Source organism: Carassius auratus, unplaced genomic scaffold (genome assembly GCF_003368295.1).
Source record: "Carassius auratus strain Wakin unplaced genomic scaffold, ASM336829v1 scaf_tig00008928, whole genome shotgun sequence".
Taxonomy (NCBI): Eukaryota; Metazoa; Chordata; class Actinopteri; order Cypriniformes; family Cyprinidae; genus Carassius; species Carassius auratus.
The window spans coordinates 57,235-75,219 of NW_020523985.1; the positions used below are offsets into that span (position 1 = coordinate 57,235).

At 37.7% G+C, this 17,985-nt stretch overlaps 1 protein-coding gene across 4 annotated transcripts in view; it reads left to right on the top strand.

Moving 5' to 3' along the window:
- The window catches only part of LOC113072355 (stAR-related lipid transfer protein 13-like), a 70,833-nt gene extending 56,412 nt beyond the window's left edge, over nucleotides 1-14,421 (top strand). For 3 of the 4 annotated variants that reach the window (XM_026245373.1, XM_026245375.1, XM_026245376.1), the window contains 13 exons: nucleotides 3,246-3,317; nucleotides 4,794-4,875; nucleotides 7,585-7,648; nucleotides 8,357-9,735; nucleotides 9,951-10,121; nucleotides 10,449-10,608; nucleotides 10,805-11,003; nucleotides 11,106-11,319; nucleotides 11,521-11,641; nucleotides 11,801-12,037; nucleotides 12,141-12,358; nucleotides 13,299-13,475; nucleotides 13,594-14,421. In XM_026245373.1, the coding sequence (XP_026101158.1) occupies nucleotides 3,246-3,317; nucleotides 4,794-4,875; nucleotides 7,585-7,648; nucleotides 8,357-9,735; nucleotides 9,951-10,121; nucleotides 10,449-10,608; nucleotides 10,805-11,003; nucleotides 11,106-11,319; nucleotides 11,521-11,641; nucleotides 11,801-12,037; nucleotides 12,141-12,358; nucleotides 13,299-13,475; nucleotides 13,594-13,711 (3,212 nt within the window). In that variant the 3' untranslated portion in view covers nucleotides 13,712-14,421. The remainder of the gene's footprint in view (nucleotides 1-3,245; nucleotides 3,318-4,793; nucleotides 4,876-7,584; nucleotides 7,649-8,356; nucleotides 9,736-9,950; nucleotides 10,122-10,448; nucleotides 10,609-10,804; nucleotides 11,004-11,105; nucleotides 11,320-11,520; nucleotides 11,642-11,800; nucleotides 12,038-12,140; nucleotides 12,359-13,298; nucleotides 13,476-13,593) is intronic. The other variant, XM_026245374.1, reaches the window with a different exon arrangement.
- The last annotated feature ends 3,564 nt before the right edge of the window (nucleotides 14,422-17,985 follow it).

Sequence of the window (17,985 nt, forward strand, 5' to 3'; positions counted from 1 at the left end):
ACCAGGTGAATGGCACTCAGTTACAGGCGCATAGTGCATACCACAAAGTGCTGTAGTGTACATATGATGAACAATTATCTGATATTTTGTGTGCCATTTTTGTGTCACTTCCACGATTTTGAAAGAACCTTGTTTACTCTTTTATGGGACTTTAGATGTGTTTTGATTTATAGATATGCAATATTTTGTTGACTCTGTTAGGGTTAGGGTTAGGGTTAGGGGTTTATAATTTGTGTTTTTATAATTTATAGTAATTTCACATATTGTTTGAATAAATGTTTTAGACAAGAACTGACATGTAAAGATGGCTTAAGTTGGTATCCACAGAGCGTTTTTTGGTTGTTTTGATTATTATGTATGTTCAGTAGCAATTAAACGGCAGGGTTTAGGTCCTGTGCTTATTTCCAAAGTACATTTTTGTGATGCACTAAGTTCCAAATTGGCATTAGCTGAGAGAGAGAGTTTCTTTTATACATAAGAAAACATGAATCAAACAAAGGGCTGGTGAATCAGAATAAAATTGAACTGGTAAATTTGGGGTTAGTAGTAAACTAGTGCTTTTATTAAGTAATGTGCATTAAATGATCAAGTGACATTTAAAGATATTTATAATGATAGAAGAGATTTCTGTTTCAAATAAATACTTTTGAACATTATGTTCATTCAATGCATTTATTTAATTCATTAAACAGAGTTTGTGTTAAATATTTAGAGGAGAACCTTCTAAACCAACTCCATACAATCAAATTTTGTATTTTGAGTCGTATTATGGGCTTTTGAACCTCAAGGACATTTTATCTGCTAATATTTGCCCATATGTTTCCCTGTTACATGCAGTTGTTTAATTCTGTCAGATAAATAGCTTCCAGCTATAGTTTTGCCATTGGCTGAGAGCTTCATGACACTTATAAAGAACAATCTTATATCAACTGACGTCTGAAGCATTTAGTTCTTCTCATAGGAGCTGCTGAAGTGAACAAACTGTATTGTTCGGTAAAGGAGGTAACACAAAAGAGCGGTAATCTTAGTGGGGTGGAGGCTGCGCAGGAATTCTCACCACGGTTATCCCTGTTATTATCAATATGATGAATAGAAACCCAGGCAATTTGCTTTCTGACGCAGCCACTACTCTCTTGGTGTCTTTGAGCATGATTTGGATCGTCAAGCAGTTTGGTGTGAGGTTCAGGATGTATTGAGATTTGAGCTGTGCTGCTGCATCATTGTATTTACTGGAGTTTAATAAGTGAAGGTGATCTTATGGAGTCACTGTATTGCTGAATCAGGTGAGAATAAAATGGTTGTTAAAGATATATATTTTTGGTGTTCAAAAAAAGATACTAGAATATTACTGTTAAAATGCATTAGTTGATATTTTCTGTATTTATTGAGTAGATTTGTTTACACTAGATTTGTGTTTAATGCATGTGTTTAAACCTGTTGATTTGTGTCAACTAATGCATTTTTTTTTGTCTGTGTGTTGTTGTCTCTGTGTACTGGAAGCTTATGTCACTAAAACAAATTCCTTGTATGCCCATATGCAATAAAGCTCTTTCTGATTCTGATTTTGATTCTTCTGATTTTTAGTTCCTCTCTCTGTTTCTTTCTCATCCTATTGAAACATCTTTAGCTTGAATGCTGGGGATTGTAAGGCACTATTTTCTGTAAAGTTGTAAAAGTGCTAATCAGCTTCATTGTAATTAAACTGACTGTGACTTATTAGATGGTATTAAAATAAGTACCAGGTTACATAAGGTGTCTTTTATTGCGATTTGTTGGCATTGAACTTGGGTTACTCAATAGCTGGTTGAAATGCAATGCAAGCTTAAACAATGGAAAGTATGTGCTTATGGTATTTTATTGTTTTGTAAATATCAGATTTTACTGTTTCAAGTCTAAACACTGACTTAAATTACTCTCGCTGGCTGATGGTATTAAATTGTGTGTATTTTGCATAAATACGGTTAGAGCAACTTTGGAATTTTTTTTTTTTTTCATAGTTGTTCAGATAGTGACAACATCGAGTTAGACTGCTAAAATTCCTTTCAAATAAATATAAATAACACAAATTAGACAATTATCGACACGTATGAGTGTTATAAACCAAATGTGGATTGTATATTGTTATTTTGACAAGAGATGTTTGCAGACTTTGGAATATTGGCTATTTTTAAGGAAACATGAGATTATTGGGTTGTTTTTCTCAGTAGAAATGGACACTTTTGCAAAAATTCCATTTGCTCTCTTTTATATCATTGTGGGCTCATTTGTGATTTTCTTTAAGTTTTTATATTTTCAAAGGGGATAATCTTGTGTTTTAATAACCTGTGTTCTAAACCAGTTGTTTTGTTTAGCGGCCCCACAAATCATATTTATGAATGTTCCATGCCCTCCGGCAGATGATATTAATCACACTGTTTCCTAGCATTATTCCAAAGCTGACCACTAAGAGCTTCAGACATTCAGTCCTCAGACATTCTTGTACATTTTGTTAACTCTCCATAAGCTCCACGTCAACTGACGTCTGCTGGGATGTGTCACGTAAAAGGCTTTGGTTATATGAACGGGATCATGTTGCCAATATGTAACTGATCTCTTAATCCTGAAGATCTTGAGCTGTCCTCATTTTTATCATGTAGGATTACGAGCAGACTTTACAGGCTCATAGGGCTATGAGATAATCTTGTAACCTGGATGGTTCCTGACCTACAAGAATAACCTTGTTCATGCAGTGGCAGGAAAGGAAACTATGATAATTAAATCACAAAGAACTGATTACGTTATGTAATACCTTCTCACTCTTTTTCTGTCTCTCTCCGTCCCTCCCGTTCTTCCTGTCCTAGAGAACACAAGCGCTTCTAAAAATAGTTTTGAAGATAACTGTCTATGAAACAATTTGCTAGTGGTCCTCTTAGTTTCTTTACAATGTGCCCTTACTAGGATGCAAGTTTCCAAAGACATTTTGTCTGTCATACCGCAATTGCAAATATTTTTTAATCAGTATTATTGTTTTGTTTTACATTACAGTTATGCAAAACTTAAAACTTTGTTTAAAACTTCATATAATTTAAACTTAAATTAACTTATATCAGACCTATTAAACATAGAGATATAGCAAATGTCCGTGAAAAAAAAAAAAATTATTGCAATCTGGCCTTCTATTATTTTCCTTTGTTTTTATATATATATATTAAAGAGTTCGATTTATTTTATGAATCTGACAAGTGCGAACATTTTGTGTGTTGCAGAAATCGAGGCAAAGGAAGCTTGCGACTGGCTACGAGCGGCAGGATTCCCCCAGTACGCCCAGCTCTTTGAAGGTAATGCTTCACCACACCAGAACATAAACTTAGAAAACCTCACAAATCTTATCTCACCCAGCTGTAAAGCCACAGTTAAAACTGGTTTCTCGGGAGGCTCTGGTGCTCTCATTTAGATTTCGAAATGATCATATGATGTCGGTCAACTCACAAACTCAGCCTGATTTAGGGCAAACACAAGCTTTTAATGTGGGATGTTGTTTCTGATGTTGTTCGAGACAGAATCATGTTAATGGGCACTTATATGTCTGCCAGACCTCATCATGTTAAACTGCTTTCAAAAACATCTCATTTACTTAGACATTCATACCCCCAGATCTGAAATTTTCATCTGAAATGCTGAGAGGTACAGGTCACTGGTAAAACTGGTTCTGGTTAAGAGGTACTGCTTGAACATTCTAGACTATGACATCTTCAAAGAGAGACAGAGGTCATGGGAATCACCTTGCCACAGAAACACTGCCATTTCACTTGCCCTTGGCGAACGCTTTTGATCTTGGAGTGTTAGTCTTTGGGAAAAAAATTGTGTGAACGATCTGTTTCTTTTCTTTTTGTATTTCCTCTGGGAAATATAGTGGTCTGGGATTTATATATATATATATATATATATATATAGAGAGAGAGAGAGAGAGAGAGAGAGAGAGAGAGAGAGAGAGAGAGAGAGAGAGAGAGAGAGAGAGAGAGAGAGAGAGAGAGGAAAATTGAAGCATTTCCACATCTGAATATAATATAATTTAATATAATATAATATAATTGTTTTGTAAAGAATAATTACAATCATTACAAAAAATTAAGCCTTTGTTTAAATATATTTTTGACAAGAATTGAATTTACAACCTATTACATAAGAAACATGGTGTCAGGTTATGCAACCCTTCCTTTGTTCATTTGTAATATTAATACTTTATTGTCGTCTCATCGCAGACATGGAATCAATGTGCAGAACAGACTCTTCCCATAATGGGTCTCTTCATAAGTGTTGTTATGGAATTTCCAGCAGTTTAAAACCAGAACACTGTGCCTTTCTCTGAATCTGTCTTTTTACGTTCCACAAAAGCAAAAAATATGATGAAACATTTAATTGTACCAATGGAATGTCAGCTTCAGCAGGGTCTGGATTCAGTAACTCCATTACATAAGTTGGACACACTCTGTAGAAGACGTAATGGCTTCTCAAAGCCAAGCTCAGATTTAGGGGGGCAAACCCTGTCTCACTTTATTAGCATCTGGAAGTCTAAAACAAGTTAGCTACTCTCTTTGCCTTGGCTTTCGTTCTGGAAAGAATGTGTTGTCAGGGTTTTTTTTTAAGAGTGTGGGCGCCTGGATTCCTCTGTGTTTGCTGTGAACATGCAAGATTGGCCTATTAACGAATCAGAGGGAAATCATTACGGTCCCTAACAGACATCTGTTTCTTTCCAGTGTTTGTCTATAATGAACTTGATTGTTGAAATGGAATATGCCTGTGTTTCTTTACAGATTCTCAATTTCCGATTGACATCTCCCCTGTGAAGAAAGACCATGACTTCTTAGACAAAGACCTTGTGGAACCTCTGTGTCGGTAAGGACTGAGACATCTTTGGTGTCTTCTGTGCTTCCTAAACAAATCAGTCTAAATCAACGACCAAGTCTTCTGAGAACCTAATGAACACCTGAAATCAGTCTCTAATCAAGAAGACAACTAACTCATTGAGAACATTTTGTACTGGGGAAATATAATGAGTTTAATCTACAAACTGTATTGAGTCAGTTGTTGCTTTAATCACAACATTATTTACTTCAGCCTTAGATTAAGACTGACATTAGAGAAATTACATCATATTTGAGCTTAATAGATGCAATACACAATGACAGCAATAAAAAATCTGACCTGTTATTATTACTAAAGACAATTGGATGATAATTAACTAATCATCGATAATAGAATTTCATTTAGAGCTACAACCACTATATAAAAGATTTAGACTTGCAGTGGTTGAGGATGCAATGATAAATCAAACTAGGCTCTAAAAAGTCAATTTTTTCATTGTGTCGTGTTTGGCATTTCCAAATTAAGACCATCCAGTGACTTTGGTTTCCTTGGAGACTACCCCGGTAGGAGAACTTTGGGCGCGTACTCAAGTCGCTCTACTGTGACTCTAAACAACCCTTAAGCAACTCATCGAAATTCCAAACCTGTTTACTGTTTTGTGGGAAACAATGTCCGACATTCCCACCTCTCCCCCTGACTTCTCACTTTTCTACAGCGCCTGGAGGGGATCAACTCCGTAAACAATTCTAGCACGACATGCCCAGTAACAACACAGAGGACTTTGTTAGCTGTGTGGATGTTTGCAAGCACCAGTGACAAAGCTCACATCTTTAACCTGTCTTTGACGCTTTGCTCTCTACAATTTGCTGATGAAGCCTCTAAATGCTAAATGTTTAGTTCACAAATCAAACAGCATTTAATAAATGATCTGTCAGAAAGTCATTGCAGTAATCCTTTACCAAATGCGGGGTTCATGTGAAACCAAAAATTCAGTGGTCAATAACAATACAATTTCTAATACTAAAATAAAAACTAGCATGCTAGCAATGACACTTCTTAAAAAGTAAAATATTAAGTAAGGGTTAATGTACATCCAGCCGGTTGTTATTGCAGATTAACCCCTGACAGGGTGATCAGGATCTTACCTTCTAAGGATCTTGTATCACCCTGAAGGGGGTTATTCGATGTATATTATCCCGCTTATAAGAAGGCTACTTGCCACAGAAGGAAATAATTAAACACAAAATATTGATTTTAGTTGAAATATTTGAACACAAAGCTTCCGTGAACATAGCAGTTGCGAGCAAGCTGCATGTTCAAACTAGACAGACATTTAAGGGAAACAGTGCAGTCAAACCGCTTATTACACAATATTTTACCACATAATTAATTAAGGCAATAAAAAATTTAAGACGAAAATGTTTTAAAATCTTACCAGTTTATTAGTTATCTTATAATTCATTACAGCGTACAAAACAATCCTAGCAAAATGGCAGCAGCTGCATTTGTATGAAACGAGAGAGCGAGTCCGCCATACCAGGATGGCATATTTAAATAATTTTGAATCGAGTTTTAATATTTTATTAGCTAAACAAATGCAAAGCTTCCACCAAAAAAAAACCAAACAAACAAACAAAAAAAAAACTGTTCCCTAGCAAGGGTACAGCGCCGACTTCAGTTACCCTGATGAGCCTGTGTTATCAGCTTTTACCGGTTGTTATCGAGGGATAACATACCTCGTAAAGTATATTCAACAGAAACAATGTAAAATATTATAATGGTGTCTTATCTCGCTGGAACCTGTTTTAAGCCGATTGTTCTCCATTGACTGCCGCCAGTGTCTTTCTGTTCTCTACATATTACGTCTTGACTGTATTCTGTTTTATATCTGAAGTCTTTGCTGTCACGGCATACACACAGACCACGGAGCAATATAAAGAGTCATAAAATGTCATGATTATTACATCACGAACAGTTTGGTTTCCATGCATACTTGAGTCACGCAGTGTGTTTCCCTTTATAGCATTTACAGCCTTTAATAAATCTTACCCACATGCTTTTGGATCAGGAAGAGACGTTCTTATTTCTTTTACTTTTTACTGAATATGTTGCAGTGTTGCTTCAAGACCTTTATTGTGAACAATTATAAGTGTAACTAATGCCCTGTAATTCAAATAGACTAGTTCAAGGAGAAACTGTAGCCCACGACTTTGTCAAAAGCTCAGAAAGCTGCTTTACTTTCATCCCAAATTCATTTTTCATATTTGACGGACCACGCAAGTGACTGAAAGAGAAAAACCTATTTCCAGGAGGTTTTGGGAATGGCTTCAAAGAAAGGCAGGCTCTTGTGTTTTCTGTGAATTTGAGGGGAAAAACAGGCCTCTCAGACCTGGAGGAGTGACTGTGTGGCAGCTGGAATCAACCACATTAGATGCTCTTGAGGGCCATTGAAAACCATGGCAACTGAAGCTCGCAAGCTTTCGCCAATTAAAAGCAAACTACCATGAGAGAGAGCAGGACATTGGCCAATTATTGTGCCTAATTAGGTTTGCTGCTCACCAGAGCTTAGTGTTGGATAGCAGGGGACATAGATCACATAGCTTGATTATATTAGAAACGGCCACAGAATGCTGTGCTCTGCTGATATTGTGTCCACATCACCACTGTATATATGCCATGGAAAATGATGCCAGTCGGAGGGAAAGGATTTTAAATTATTATCTATTTTTTTTCTCCCAGGCGACTGAATACATTAAACAAGTGTGCCTCTATGAAACTTGACGTGAACCTTCCTAAGAAAAAAGTAAGTGATCCATTATTTCTGTTTAACCTTCTGGGAATGTGTATTGTTCTAGTGATTTTGTGTTATAGCAGTTTTGCTGCTAGAATCAGAATGGTTAACATGCCTATAAAGATGCTATATTGTAACTAGCACCAAATGCCATGTGTACTATCTCTATAGAACCACTATATTACTTTATTATCACAATTAAATTAAAATTTAATTTTAGCGTTTAGCAGACGCTTTTATCCAAACTGACTTACAGCGCATTCAGGCTAATAAATTTTACCTAACATGTGTTCCCTGGGAATCGAACGCAAGCTAATGCAATACTCTGCCACTTGACCCACAGGAGCACTAAACTTGATATATGAGAACGCTACTAGCAATGCCTTTGTGTGAACTAATGTAACTGTTTACTCTCAGTATAGGATCTCTTTTTGTATCACCTAAAGATATTGAATAGAAACTGTGCTATATTACACTGGTTATGTAATAACTTAAGAGAGGAAGGAATGTGCCCTTTGAAAACATGAAAAACTAATTTGAGTCAATCTAAACTGTTACCTCTGGAGGTTTTGAATTGTGAGGAAGGAAAAAGGAAAAACAAAGTCTGTAAGAAAGAGACATTTCTCAAAGGATTGGGATGGTAGTCTTGGGTTGAATTGCTAATGTATTAAAAGATGTGGCAATAAAATAATATTTATGTATTTCCTTGTTAACCTGCAGAGTGAAGACTCAGATGAAGATGACCTCTTTGCCATCAGTGACAAATGGACCTTTGAATGGAGCAGTCGCCGCTGGTCCAGGCTCCAAGACATCAATTGCCTGCTGAGGGGTGTGGAAAACAAGAATCCAGGGGAAAACTCTGCCCTTCGGACAACGACCAGCAGCGAGAGCATTCTGACAGACTTGAGTGAGCCGGAGATCTCTTCCATCCACAGCGAGAGCAGCGGCGGCAGTGGTGGTGTTCGTGCACACAGCGCGGAGGACTTGGACAGCTCGCACCGCACCTGCTCGGACTCTGCAGCCATGCCTGACCACACATCACTAGGTGTAGCCCATCTCTCTTCAGAACTTTCAAGCTACAGTTCACTGCCTGTAAAGCATGGCAAGCGAGGACGGACTCGTGCTAAGGAGTTCTTACGGCGCATGGAAGTTCTGCAGTCACGGGGTGCAATGGGTGGTGGAGGGAACAGGAGTCTTGTTATAAGTGCCCCAGTTCTCCAACAAGAACCCCAGGCTGTGAAAACTCTCCGCTGTGTGGAGATCATCAATGGAGACATGCGTCTAGCAGAGCCACTTTCCGACATGAGTTTGCCCTGCCAATCTAGCAGTGAAGGGAGCAGCAGCCAGTCCAGCGGGAGTGCCGTTAGCACGCCAAACATGAAGGAGCGCAATGTCCACCGGGCCGATCACAAGCGCAGTGGGATGTACCTGGAGGACTTGGATGTGTTCTCCAGTCTCATCCAGGGTAAGCGTGTGGCTGAGCAGAACCGACGCAATGAGTTCCGCTCTTACGAGGATCTGGTGGTGCATATCCCTAAGGATCACAAGCCTGGAACCTTTCCTAAAGCTCTGTCAATCGAGAGTCTTTCACCCTCAACGGCAACCTCCATCAACTGGCACTCGGCAAGCATTGACTCGGATGTCCAGCGTCCACCTAGCATCAAAGAACCTCGAACCATCACACAATGCAGCACCCGAGGCAGTCGGATCAGTATTTACGACAATGTACCCGGCTCGCATCTCTATGCCAGCACCGGTGACCTCATAGACTTGGAAAAGGAAGATCTTTTCCCACATTTGGATGATATTCTGCAGCATGTTAATGGCCTGCAACAGATTGTGGACCACTGGTCCAAGAATGTACTGCCCAACAGTGAAAATGCAGGAAAGGAGCGAGTTAATCTTGTTGACGAAAGGCAAGGCGACTTGCAATCATCCAGCCAGATCACATTGGATTTTGAGGGACACTCAGTGATGGAGGATCAGGCAACACCTAGTGATGTAGACAGGGATGGGGTGTCACTTAATGAAACAGAGTCAACAGGAATGAGGGAAAGGAGAGACTCCGGTGTTGGGGCTTCTCTTACCAGACCAAGACGGTAAGATTCAGGGCTAACAATGCTATTCTATATGTGTTGGATTCAGAAATATAAAGTTTGGATATGACTGGTTGACTGGTTGAAATAGCATGTACGCTTGTGCATGTACACTTATGTTGTAGATTTAAATGCTGTTTTAGGTGGTTGTGCTCAAAGTCACTCAAACATTCACCCCAAGTTTCAATCCCTAACATGGTTCCCTGCTCTTTGTTTAGCTTGCGATGGCCAAGCTTCCAGATTTCCAACCGCCTCAGCCATTCGGTCGCCTCTCTCCAGATTACCAGCCAACCTGCGGCCCAGCTTAGCATGCTACAGAAATTTTCCTTGCTCCGACTGACTGCCATTATGGAGAAGTACTCCATGTCCAACAAACATGGCTGGACCTGGTAAGTATCTGTTGGAAAAATTAACAGATGCTATGAGATTTTATGTTATTGTTTTACTGTGGCTTAAAGCTCAGTTGGGACTAGCAGTAAATAAACGCTAGTAAACACGAATCCATTCCTCCTCTACTGGTCACTATTGTTACTGCACTCTGCAGTTAAAAACTTGTGATGAAAACTTCACTGTTCATTATTATTCAGTATTACAATTGTATTGATGACTTTACAACTCCCAAAACATAAAACACATACACACACACACAAAAGCTTGCGGAAACAGATGCTTAAATTGTATAAAAACCCCACACATTTTTATTTTGTATCTCTCAGGTCTGTGCCAAAGTTTATGAAGAGGATGAAGGTTCCAGACTATAAGGAAAAGAATGTTTTCGGGGTTCCACTGATTGTGCATGTTCAACGTTTCGGTCAACCTTTACCTCTTGGTATCCAGCAGGCTTTGCGCTACCTCAGGAGCCAATGCCTCGATCAGGTTAGTCAGTGAGAGTCATCAGATCAGCAGTACAACTGTATACAAATCTAATAACAGTCTGAAAACAGTGTCATAATATTCTTTTAAATAAAGTAAATAAATGTTAATGTAGCGACCATTTTCCAATGTCCAATTTCTTATTGAAAATGTAAAAACAAATAGAAAATTCTCACTAGAAAATTCTCCCGTTTCTTAGGTGGGTCTGTTTCGCAAGTCAGGGGTGAAGTCTCGTATCCAAGCTCTCAGACAGATGAATGAGAATTCTCCAGATGATGTCAACTATGAAGACCAGTCTGCGTACGATGTGGCCGACATGGTCAAACAGTTCTTCAGGGATCTGCCTGAGCCACTTCTGACCAGCAAACTGGGCGAAACCTTCCTACACATTTACCAATGTAAGAAACACTTTTTAACTCCTCTCATAAATCCATCTCATGAATTTAGGAAGAAGAAAGCACAAACTTCCTTTAGTCATCTGATCCTTGTTTCCTCTTTAGATGTGCCCAAAGAGCAGCGCTTACAAGCTGTGCAGGCAGCCATCATGCTGATGTCAGATGAAAACAGAGAGGTACTGCAAACACTGCTCTGCTTCCTGAGCGATGTCACTTCCTCCGTGCAAGAGAACCAAATGACACCCATGAACATCGCAGTGTGTCTGGCACCTTCACTTTTTCATCTCAACATCCTGAAGAAGGACAATCTTGCACCAAAGTAAATAACAGTCTACTTCTTTCAGTCTACTATGATATATATAAGGTTGATCCATCCACCCATCCAAAAATAAATTGTATATATATTGTACAATTTAAAGCAATGCTTTCAGCAATATTTTTTTTTAATAATTAATATGTTCTATATTATGTAAAATAAAATAAAAACAATTAAATAAAAAGTTTTCTAATCTGTCTACAGAGCTATGCAGATGCAGAAAAAGTATGCTACAGGGAGGCCAGACCAAAAGGACCTGAATGAAAACCTGGCTGCCACTCAGGGCCTTGCACACATGATCACAGAGTGCAACCGCTTGTTTGAGGTGAGAAACACACGCATCTATTTCAAATGATGATGATTTGACATACTTTCCTTCAAATACCGGACAACCACAAATTACAACCACAAATCTAATTTTCTGTTTTTATTTGCCTTTTCAATTATCTCTAAAGCAGACTGTGCATTGTTTAATTTCCCTCAGATTCCACATGAAATGGTGACACAATCACAAAACTCCTATGTGGAGGCCGAGCTTCAGGCTCCCACAATAGAGGAGCTCTGCAAGGGGAAACATCAAGAGGACGAGGGGGAAGATGAAGGCTCTTGGCCTGCATTCATGGAGGCCAGGCTACAGGGTCTTCTCAAAGAATCACGGGAAAAGGCCAAAGGTTGGGTGTCCTGCCAGAGCACCGACAACACAGAGCTGTCCTATAAGAAGGTGCGGTTGGAAAATTCAGCACAACGGGACATAAACATTACAGATAATCTTAATAATACTAATAATGAATAAATACTAAGTAAAGTTCTTTGTTTAACTCTAGGTGGGTGATGGGAACCCTTTGCGGCGTTGGCGGGTCTCAGTGGAGGTGGAAGCCCCTCCATCAGTGGTTCTAAACCGTGTTCTTCGGGAACGCCACCTGTGGGACGTGGACCTGATGAATTGGAAAGTGTGTGAGGTTTTGGACAGGCAGACAGAAGTGTTCCAATATGTCCTCAACTGTATGCCTCCTCATCCCAGCAGAGACTTTGTAGTGCTCAGGTGGGTCCGTTCACTCAGGGACTTCCGGTTTTTTGTTTTGTTTTTAAGGATTTATGGAGCAGTGGTTAAATGAATGAGATACGAGTTCCCACGGTCATGCAAAACCTGGGAATGCTGGTAAATTTTGGTAGTTTCAGACTTTGGAAAGTCATGTAGATTAGTAAATTTGTCAAAAAAAAGAAAAAAAAAAAAGAAATATATATACATTTTTAAATGTAATTATATATATTTGAAGTGAATACTAGCAACATTGTTGAATCAATTCATATATATCACCAAAATTCCTATGTTTTTTTTTAAATGTTATGCATGTTAAATGTTATTATATTTTTTAATTATATTTAATATATATGTAATTAATACTAGCAATATTTGATATATTAATTATTATAGATTTCATATATAATATAGATTTAGAATATAATTCCTAAAAGTGTCTATAAAATGATTTTTATAAAGTACTGGAAAGTCAACTGATGTATGCAGCGATTTTTTTATGTTATGTAAAAGTTTGCCAGTTCCACACCTGGGAAAGTCAGAAATTAGCGAAAACTTCATAAAAAAAATTCTACAGAAATTAAAATAATAGTAATAATAATAATGAAAAATAACAAAAAATCTAAATATTTTTAAAAAATAGTAATATTAATAAAACATGAATATATATTATCATATGAATACATGTTTCTATGGAATTGTACCTATAATATCTATCTTGTATCTTATATTCTTAACAGTTCCTATAAAAGCATTTTTAAATATCCTTACAAAGCAAATAAGAATTACTGGAAAGTTATACAGTGTTACAGAGTTATGTAGTGGTAGAAAATGTTGAAGTAGGATGGCTGGATGCATTTACAGTTAAGATCACAGTTTACTTCTTTAGCTTACTGTTTACTGCAGCAGTGTTTTAGAAACTTACACTGGTGTTTGTGCTCAGGTCGTGGAGGACAGATCTGCCGCGGGGGACGTGTTCTCTGGTGTCCCTGTCTATTGAACATGAGGACTGTCCGCCTATAGGGGGCATCAGAGCTATAGTGATGGAATCCAATTATTTACTGGAGCCCTGTGGCTCCGGCAAGTCCAGACTCACCCACATCTGCAGAGTGGACCTGAAGTGAGTAAATATAGATGAGTGACCCACACACACACATATAGAATTCTCTGACTGTAGCTGCATTGCTCATAGAAATGAATACACATCATTGTGGTAACATTCTGCACTTTGTTTTCAGGGGGAGAGCTCCAGAATGGTATAACAAAGCATTCGGACACCTTTGCGCCGCTGAGGCTGCTCGTATTCGCAATTCCTTCCAGCCAATCCACACAGAGGGTCCAGAAACAAAAATCTGAGCCTTGTTCTCATTCTGGAAACTGAAATCTCTGTTCTGTGAGTCTATGAACCCTGATAAATTTCTGCCCTTTTGCACAATGGGCAGAGTTGCCTCGTCTGGGTAATAAACCCAAATGGGAATGTGGTCAACTTACCAATGTACCTTTAGCTTGTCATTTTTTAATATTATCTTATTGTAACTATTGTTATTTGTATTATAATTATTGTATTCTTTCATATGATCTTATACAATGTATAGGTCACCTAAGCTCTTAAGTGCTTCTGGGAAGCATATATTTTATTTAAAAAAAGAAAGCTATATTTGCACATGCATGCACCGCATGTCCATGTATGGGTTTGTTTGTATTTGTGTGAATGTGTGTATCTATACACACATCTTGTATAGACTATATAAATATATATTTAAATGCTCATGTTGTACGAATATTATGTATACATGTGTTTGATATCTCCTTTTGCACAGATATCAGTATAATTCATATGGTACAAAATGTTACTCAGTTGTAAGCTGAGTTACTTTGCTTTCTCTGTTTCTTTTTTAATGTTTGTCCATGAATGGGTGTAATAATATGGAATTTGTACTTGCTTGTTTTAAAAGACGGACAAAATGACTTGGGTTTGATTTTCTCAGACCTGCTTTTGTAGTACTGGATTGCATTAACGACAAAGAGACAATGATTTTTAATTAAACTAAATGTAAATTAATTCATTTTTATTCGTTTGCTGTCATTTTGATGCTTATTTTCTCCCTGCATGATTATTGATATAATATCAGCCTTTCATAAAAATAACAACATAACCCTTATCAAAATCATACACTACCTGGGCTAAAGTTTGGGGTCAGTAAATTATTAATTTATTTATTTGAAATAAATCAATAGTTTTATTCAGCAGGTATGCATTAAATTGCTAAAAAAAAGTGACAATAAAGACATTTATCAATATTATAACAAAGATTGAGCTTTCTATAAATCCATTCATGAAGAAAAATGATTCCAAGAACTTTTTTTTTAGCAGCACAACTGGTTTTTAACATAAAGAAACAGTTTCTTGTGTACCAACTTGAAATATATATAAAAAATATAAAGACAAACTGTAATTAATCGTAATATTAATATTATTGTAATATTACACATCATTACTGGTACTTTTGACCAAAATAAATGCATTCTTGGTGTGCAATAAGATACTTTTTTCAAAGACATAAAAAAAAATGTAGACCCAAAACGTTTCAATAGTAGTATAAAACAAACCTGCCGTACTGAAACTGGTGAAGTACTTCTGTTATCCACTAGATGTCAGTGTTTATCTATGACAAAATTTCCCTTCCTCTCAATGACTGCCAGTTTTATTTGTAAATCTATCTATCTATCTATCTATCTATCTATCTATCTATCTATCTATCTATCTATCTATCTATCTATCTATCTATCTATCTATCTATCTATCTATCTATCTATCTATCTATCTATCTATAAAGGCTGCTCAGTTTCAACAGATATCTAGGCTTGTTTACTGTTTTGATATTTAAATGCTTTACACAGAATTCGTCTGGATGTTCAAATTGGTGACACCAATGCCTCAAATAAAACAGGGTTATTTTAATGCATGTTTAAATAACAATGAAGTGCACTGATGACATCAAATGAACTTTGGACAGCACTTTGTTGCTGTAAATAAATGTACATGGTTTTCTAAACATCTGACAGCATTACAGATGGACACAGACACAGTATCTCACACATTACCGTCTTCAGAGATCAAACCTCATGGTGTGGCTTTCAGCAGACTGCCGAAGAATAAATCCATCAGATGGCCTCTGTCAGCTTGTGAACTGTCTGGCTTGTATACAGTAGCATCAGACTGACAGAATAATGTCTGCTTACCACAGTGAATCAAAACAGTTGTGAAACGACAGATTCACAAAAAGATCCACACTGATCTCACTAAACCACCAAACAAACAAAATCATGTCGTTGTTAATCAGCAGTTTAAACGTGAAGCAAATTTTTTGAAGCACAACACCTCGTGTTTATTGTGCAGTACGCTGGATTTGTTCATTCAGCAGGCAATGGATCAGAAGTAATCAAGTCAGGTCCAACATTTGTCAATTCATTTCTAAAATCTTAATAACATCATTAATTTCACTGTAATATAATCAGACTTTTTATAAGTCCTGATCATTTACTAGTTTGAAACCCTCTCTCATGAGGTTGTGAAGGTTATTGCTCACTTCGAAATGTCCAAATGGCCCTAACAAAGACACAACAGTAGCTGCACATATATAGGCTATAATTTAAAAGTGCAGTATGGTTTACTGGAATGTCACATATATTAAATGTATTGATTGCACCTTATTACTTAACATGTGTCTTTGTCATGGTCATTTACAGGTAGTCCGTCAGTTATTTAGGTAGGTGAAGATAATGACCATCATTTCAGTAAAATATTCTAAAGTATTTTATTTTAGAGTGGCCTTCATCAATGAGGATGAGCGGATTAATATAGCATTAGTGAATTTTATAGCTAAATATATTTTTATTAATAAATAAATAAATATATTACGGTCATTATGGCAAAGCTATCATATAGCAATGCTATCTATCTATCTATCTATCTATCTATCTATCTATCTATCTATCTATCTATCTATCTATCTATCTATCTATTTTGGAGGAAAAGTCCTTTATTCTAAATGGGCTCATGCTGACTGCTGCCCGGTATCTAAAGATCTTCTGCTTCCGCCTAGCTTCCCATATTTACCTGTTTGATCGGTAGGATCCATCTGTGATCTGTCTCTTCCCTTCGACCCATGAAGGTGCAGACAGGACGCACACTGCAGCCTTCGGTAGTCTACTGCACATAGAGGGCGTTTTCCCAGCATGAGAAACATTTGATCGGTACACCCAGCTGGGTAATGCAAACCCACATACTACATCACTGAACACAAATCAGAGAGGGAAGCGGGAGCTGAAGTACAGTGTGCGGAGCATCTGTAGACCTGTAGTGTAGCTATTCTGTGAACCTGCCACATGGGTTTGGACTCTTACTGCACAGCCGGTGGATATTAAATCACTGTCGGAGATTTCTTTTCCCCCTTAAAGTGGCTGTAGATATCTCATCGAACTTGATTTGACCCAAAACACCTTCTGTTCTTGATGATACAGCGCTGTTTTTAAACACCGCGGCTGATAGGATATGGCGAGCGTTCAGTCGGTGGCCACACCGGGCGACAGAGCACCTCCTCCCGGCCACAGGCAGCACGGAGCCGCCGCTGCCGCGGGCTCCGGTACCGGTGACATGATGATGTCCTGCTCCGGATCGGTGGTGCTACCGGCCGGCGTGAATAAACCCCTCGGTTCCGATTCGGAATATCAAGACGAAATTCGCAGTCCTCAGCGGTCTCATTCAAGTCGGCGAGGTCAGCAATAGAGTATAGTGGAAACGGTGTTGAATCTGGTAAGTGTGACACTTCTTGTGGCTGACTGTGTTTCAAAACATACTGAACTAATAGACGGCATTTTTGAAAAGCGCTTTGAACGATTCTAGTTGTTTTGATTTTGAAGAACATTGAATGAATGAATTGATGCTGTGATATAGGCTGTATCAGATCGCGAGTAGCCTATTAGGATGCAGTATGTGCTCATTACAGTCACTGACATATGCTAAAGTGTCTGTTGTGCTTACTAACAGCAACCAAACAAGTGTCTTACTGTAGTTTACATGCAACCTGTGCTACAGAAAAAAATCAGTCTTGTTCTTCAGTGAAAATATCTAAATATCCTTAGAAACAAGGCACAATCTCACTATATATGTTAGTATATAGCTATATAAATGTTTATGTGTTTATCTATGTGTGTATTTGAAATCGACAAATCAAAATGTTCTTCAACAACAGCAACAAAAAAAAAAAAAAAAAAAAATTCACAAAAAAGAATGTTTGTATAATTACTTTCCAGCAACCACAAACTTGTACTTTGTGGGGGAGATGTAATCGAATTTGTCTCACTTTATTTGAAAGAGCGATTTTTAGATGCGCAACCAGGGCTAAAAATTGAATTTATGTGTCTTCTTTTTCAAACCCTTATCTCACATATCTTTATTAGTACCTGCCAACCCAGAATAGAACCTGTTTGTATTCAGTGTTAAAAGCATAATCAACATTATTTCCTTGGAAATGAAGTATGGAGCTTCAGCAGTTCTAATGCCATCTGGAATAGAGGCCTATATTTATATATTCACAACATACAATGCTAGCCTGCAAGCATTATGC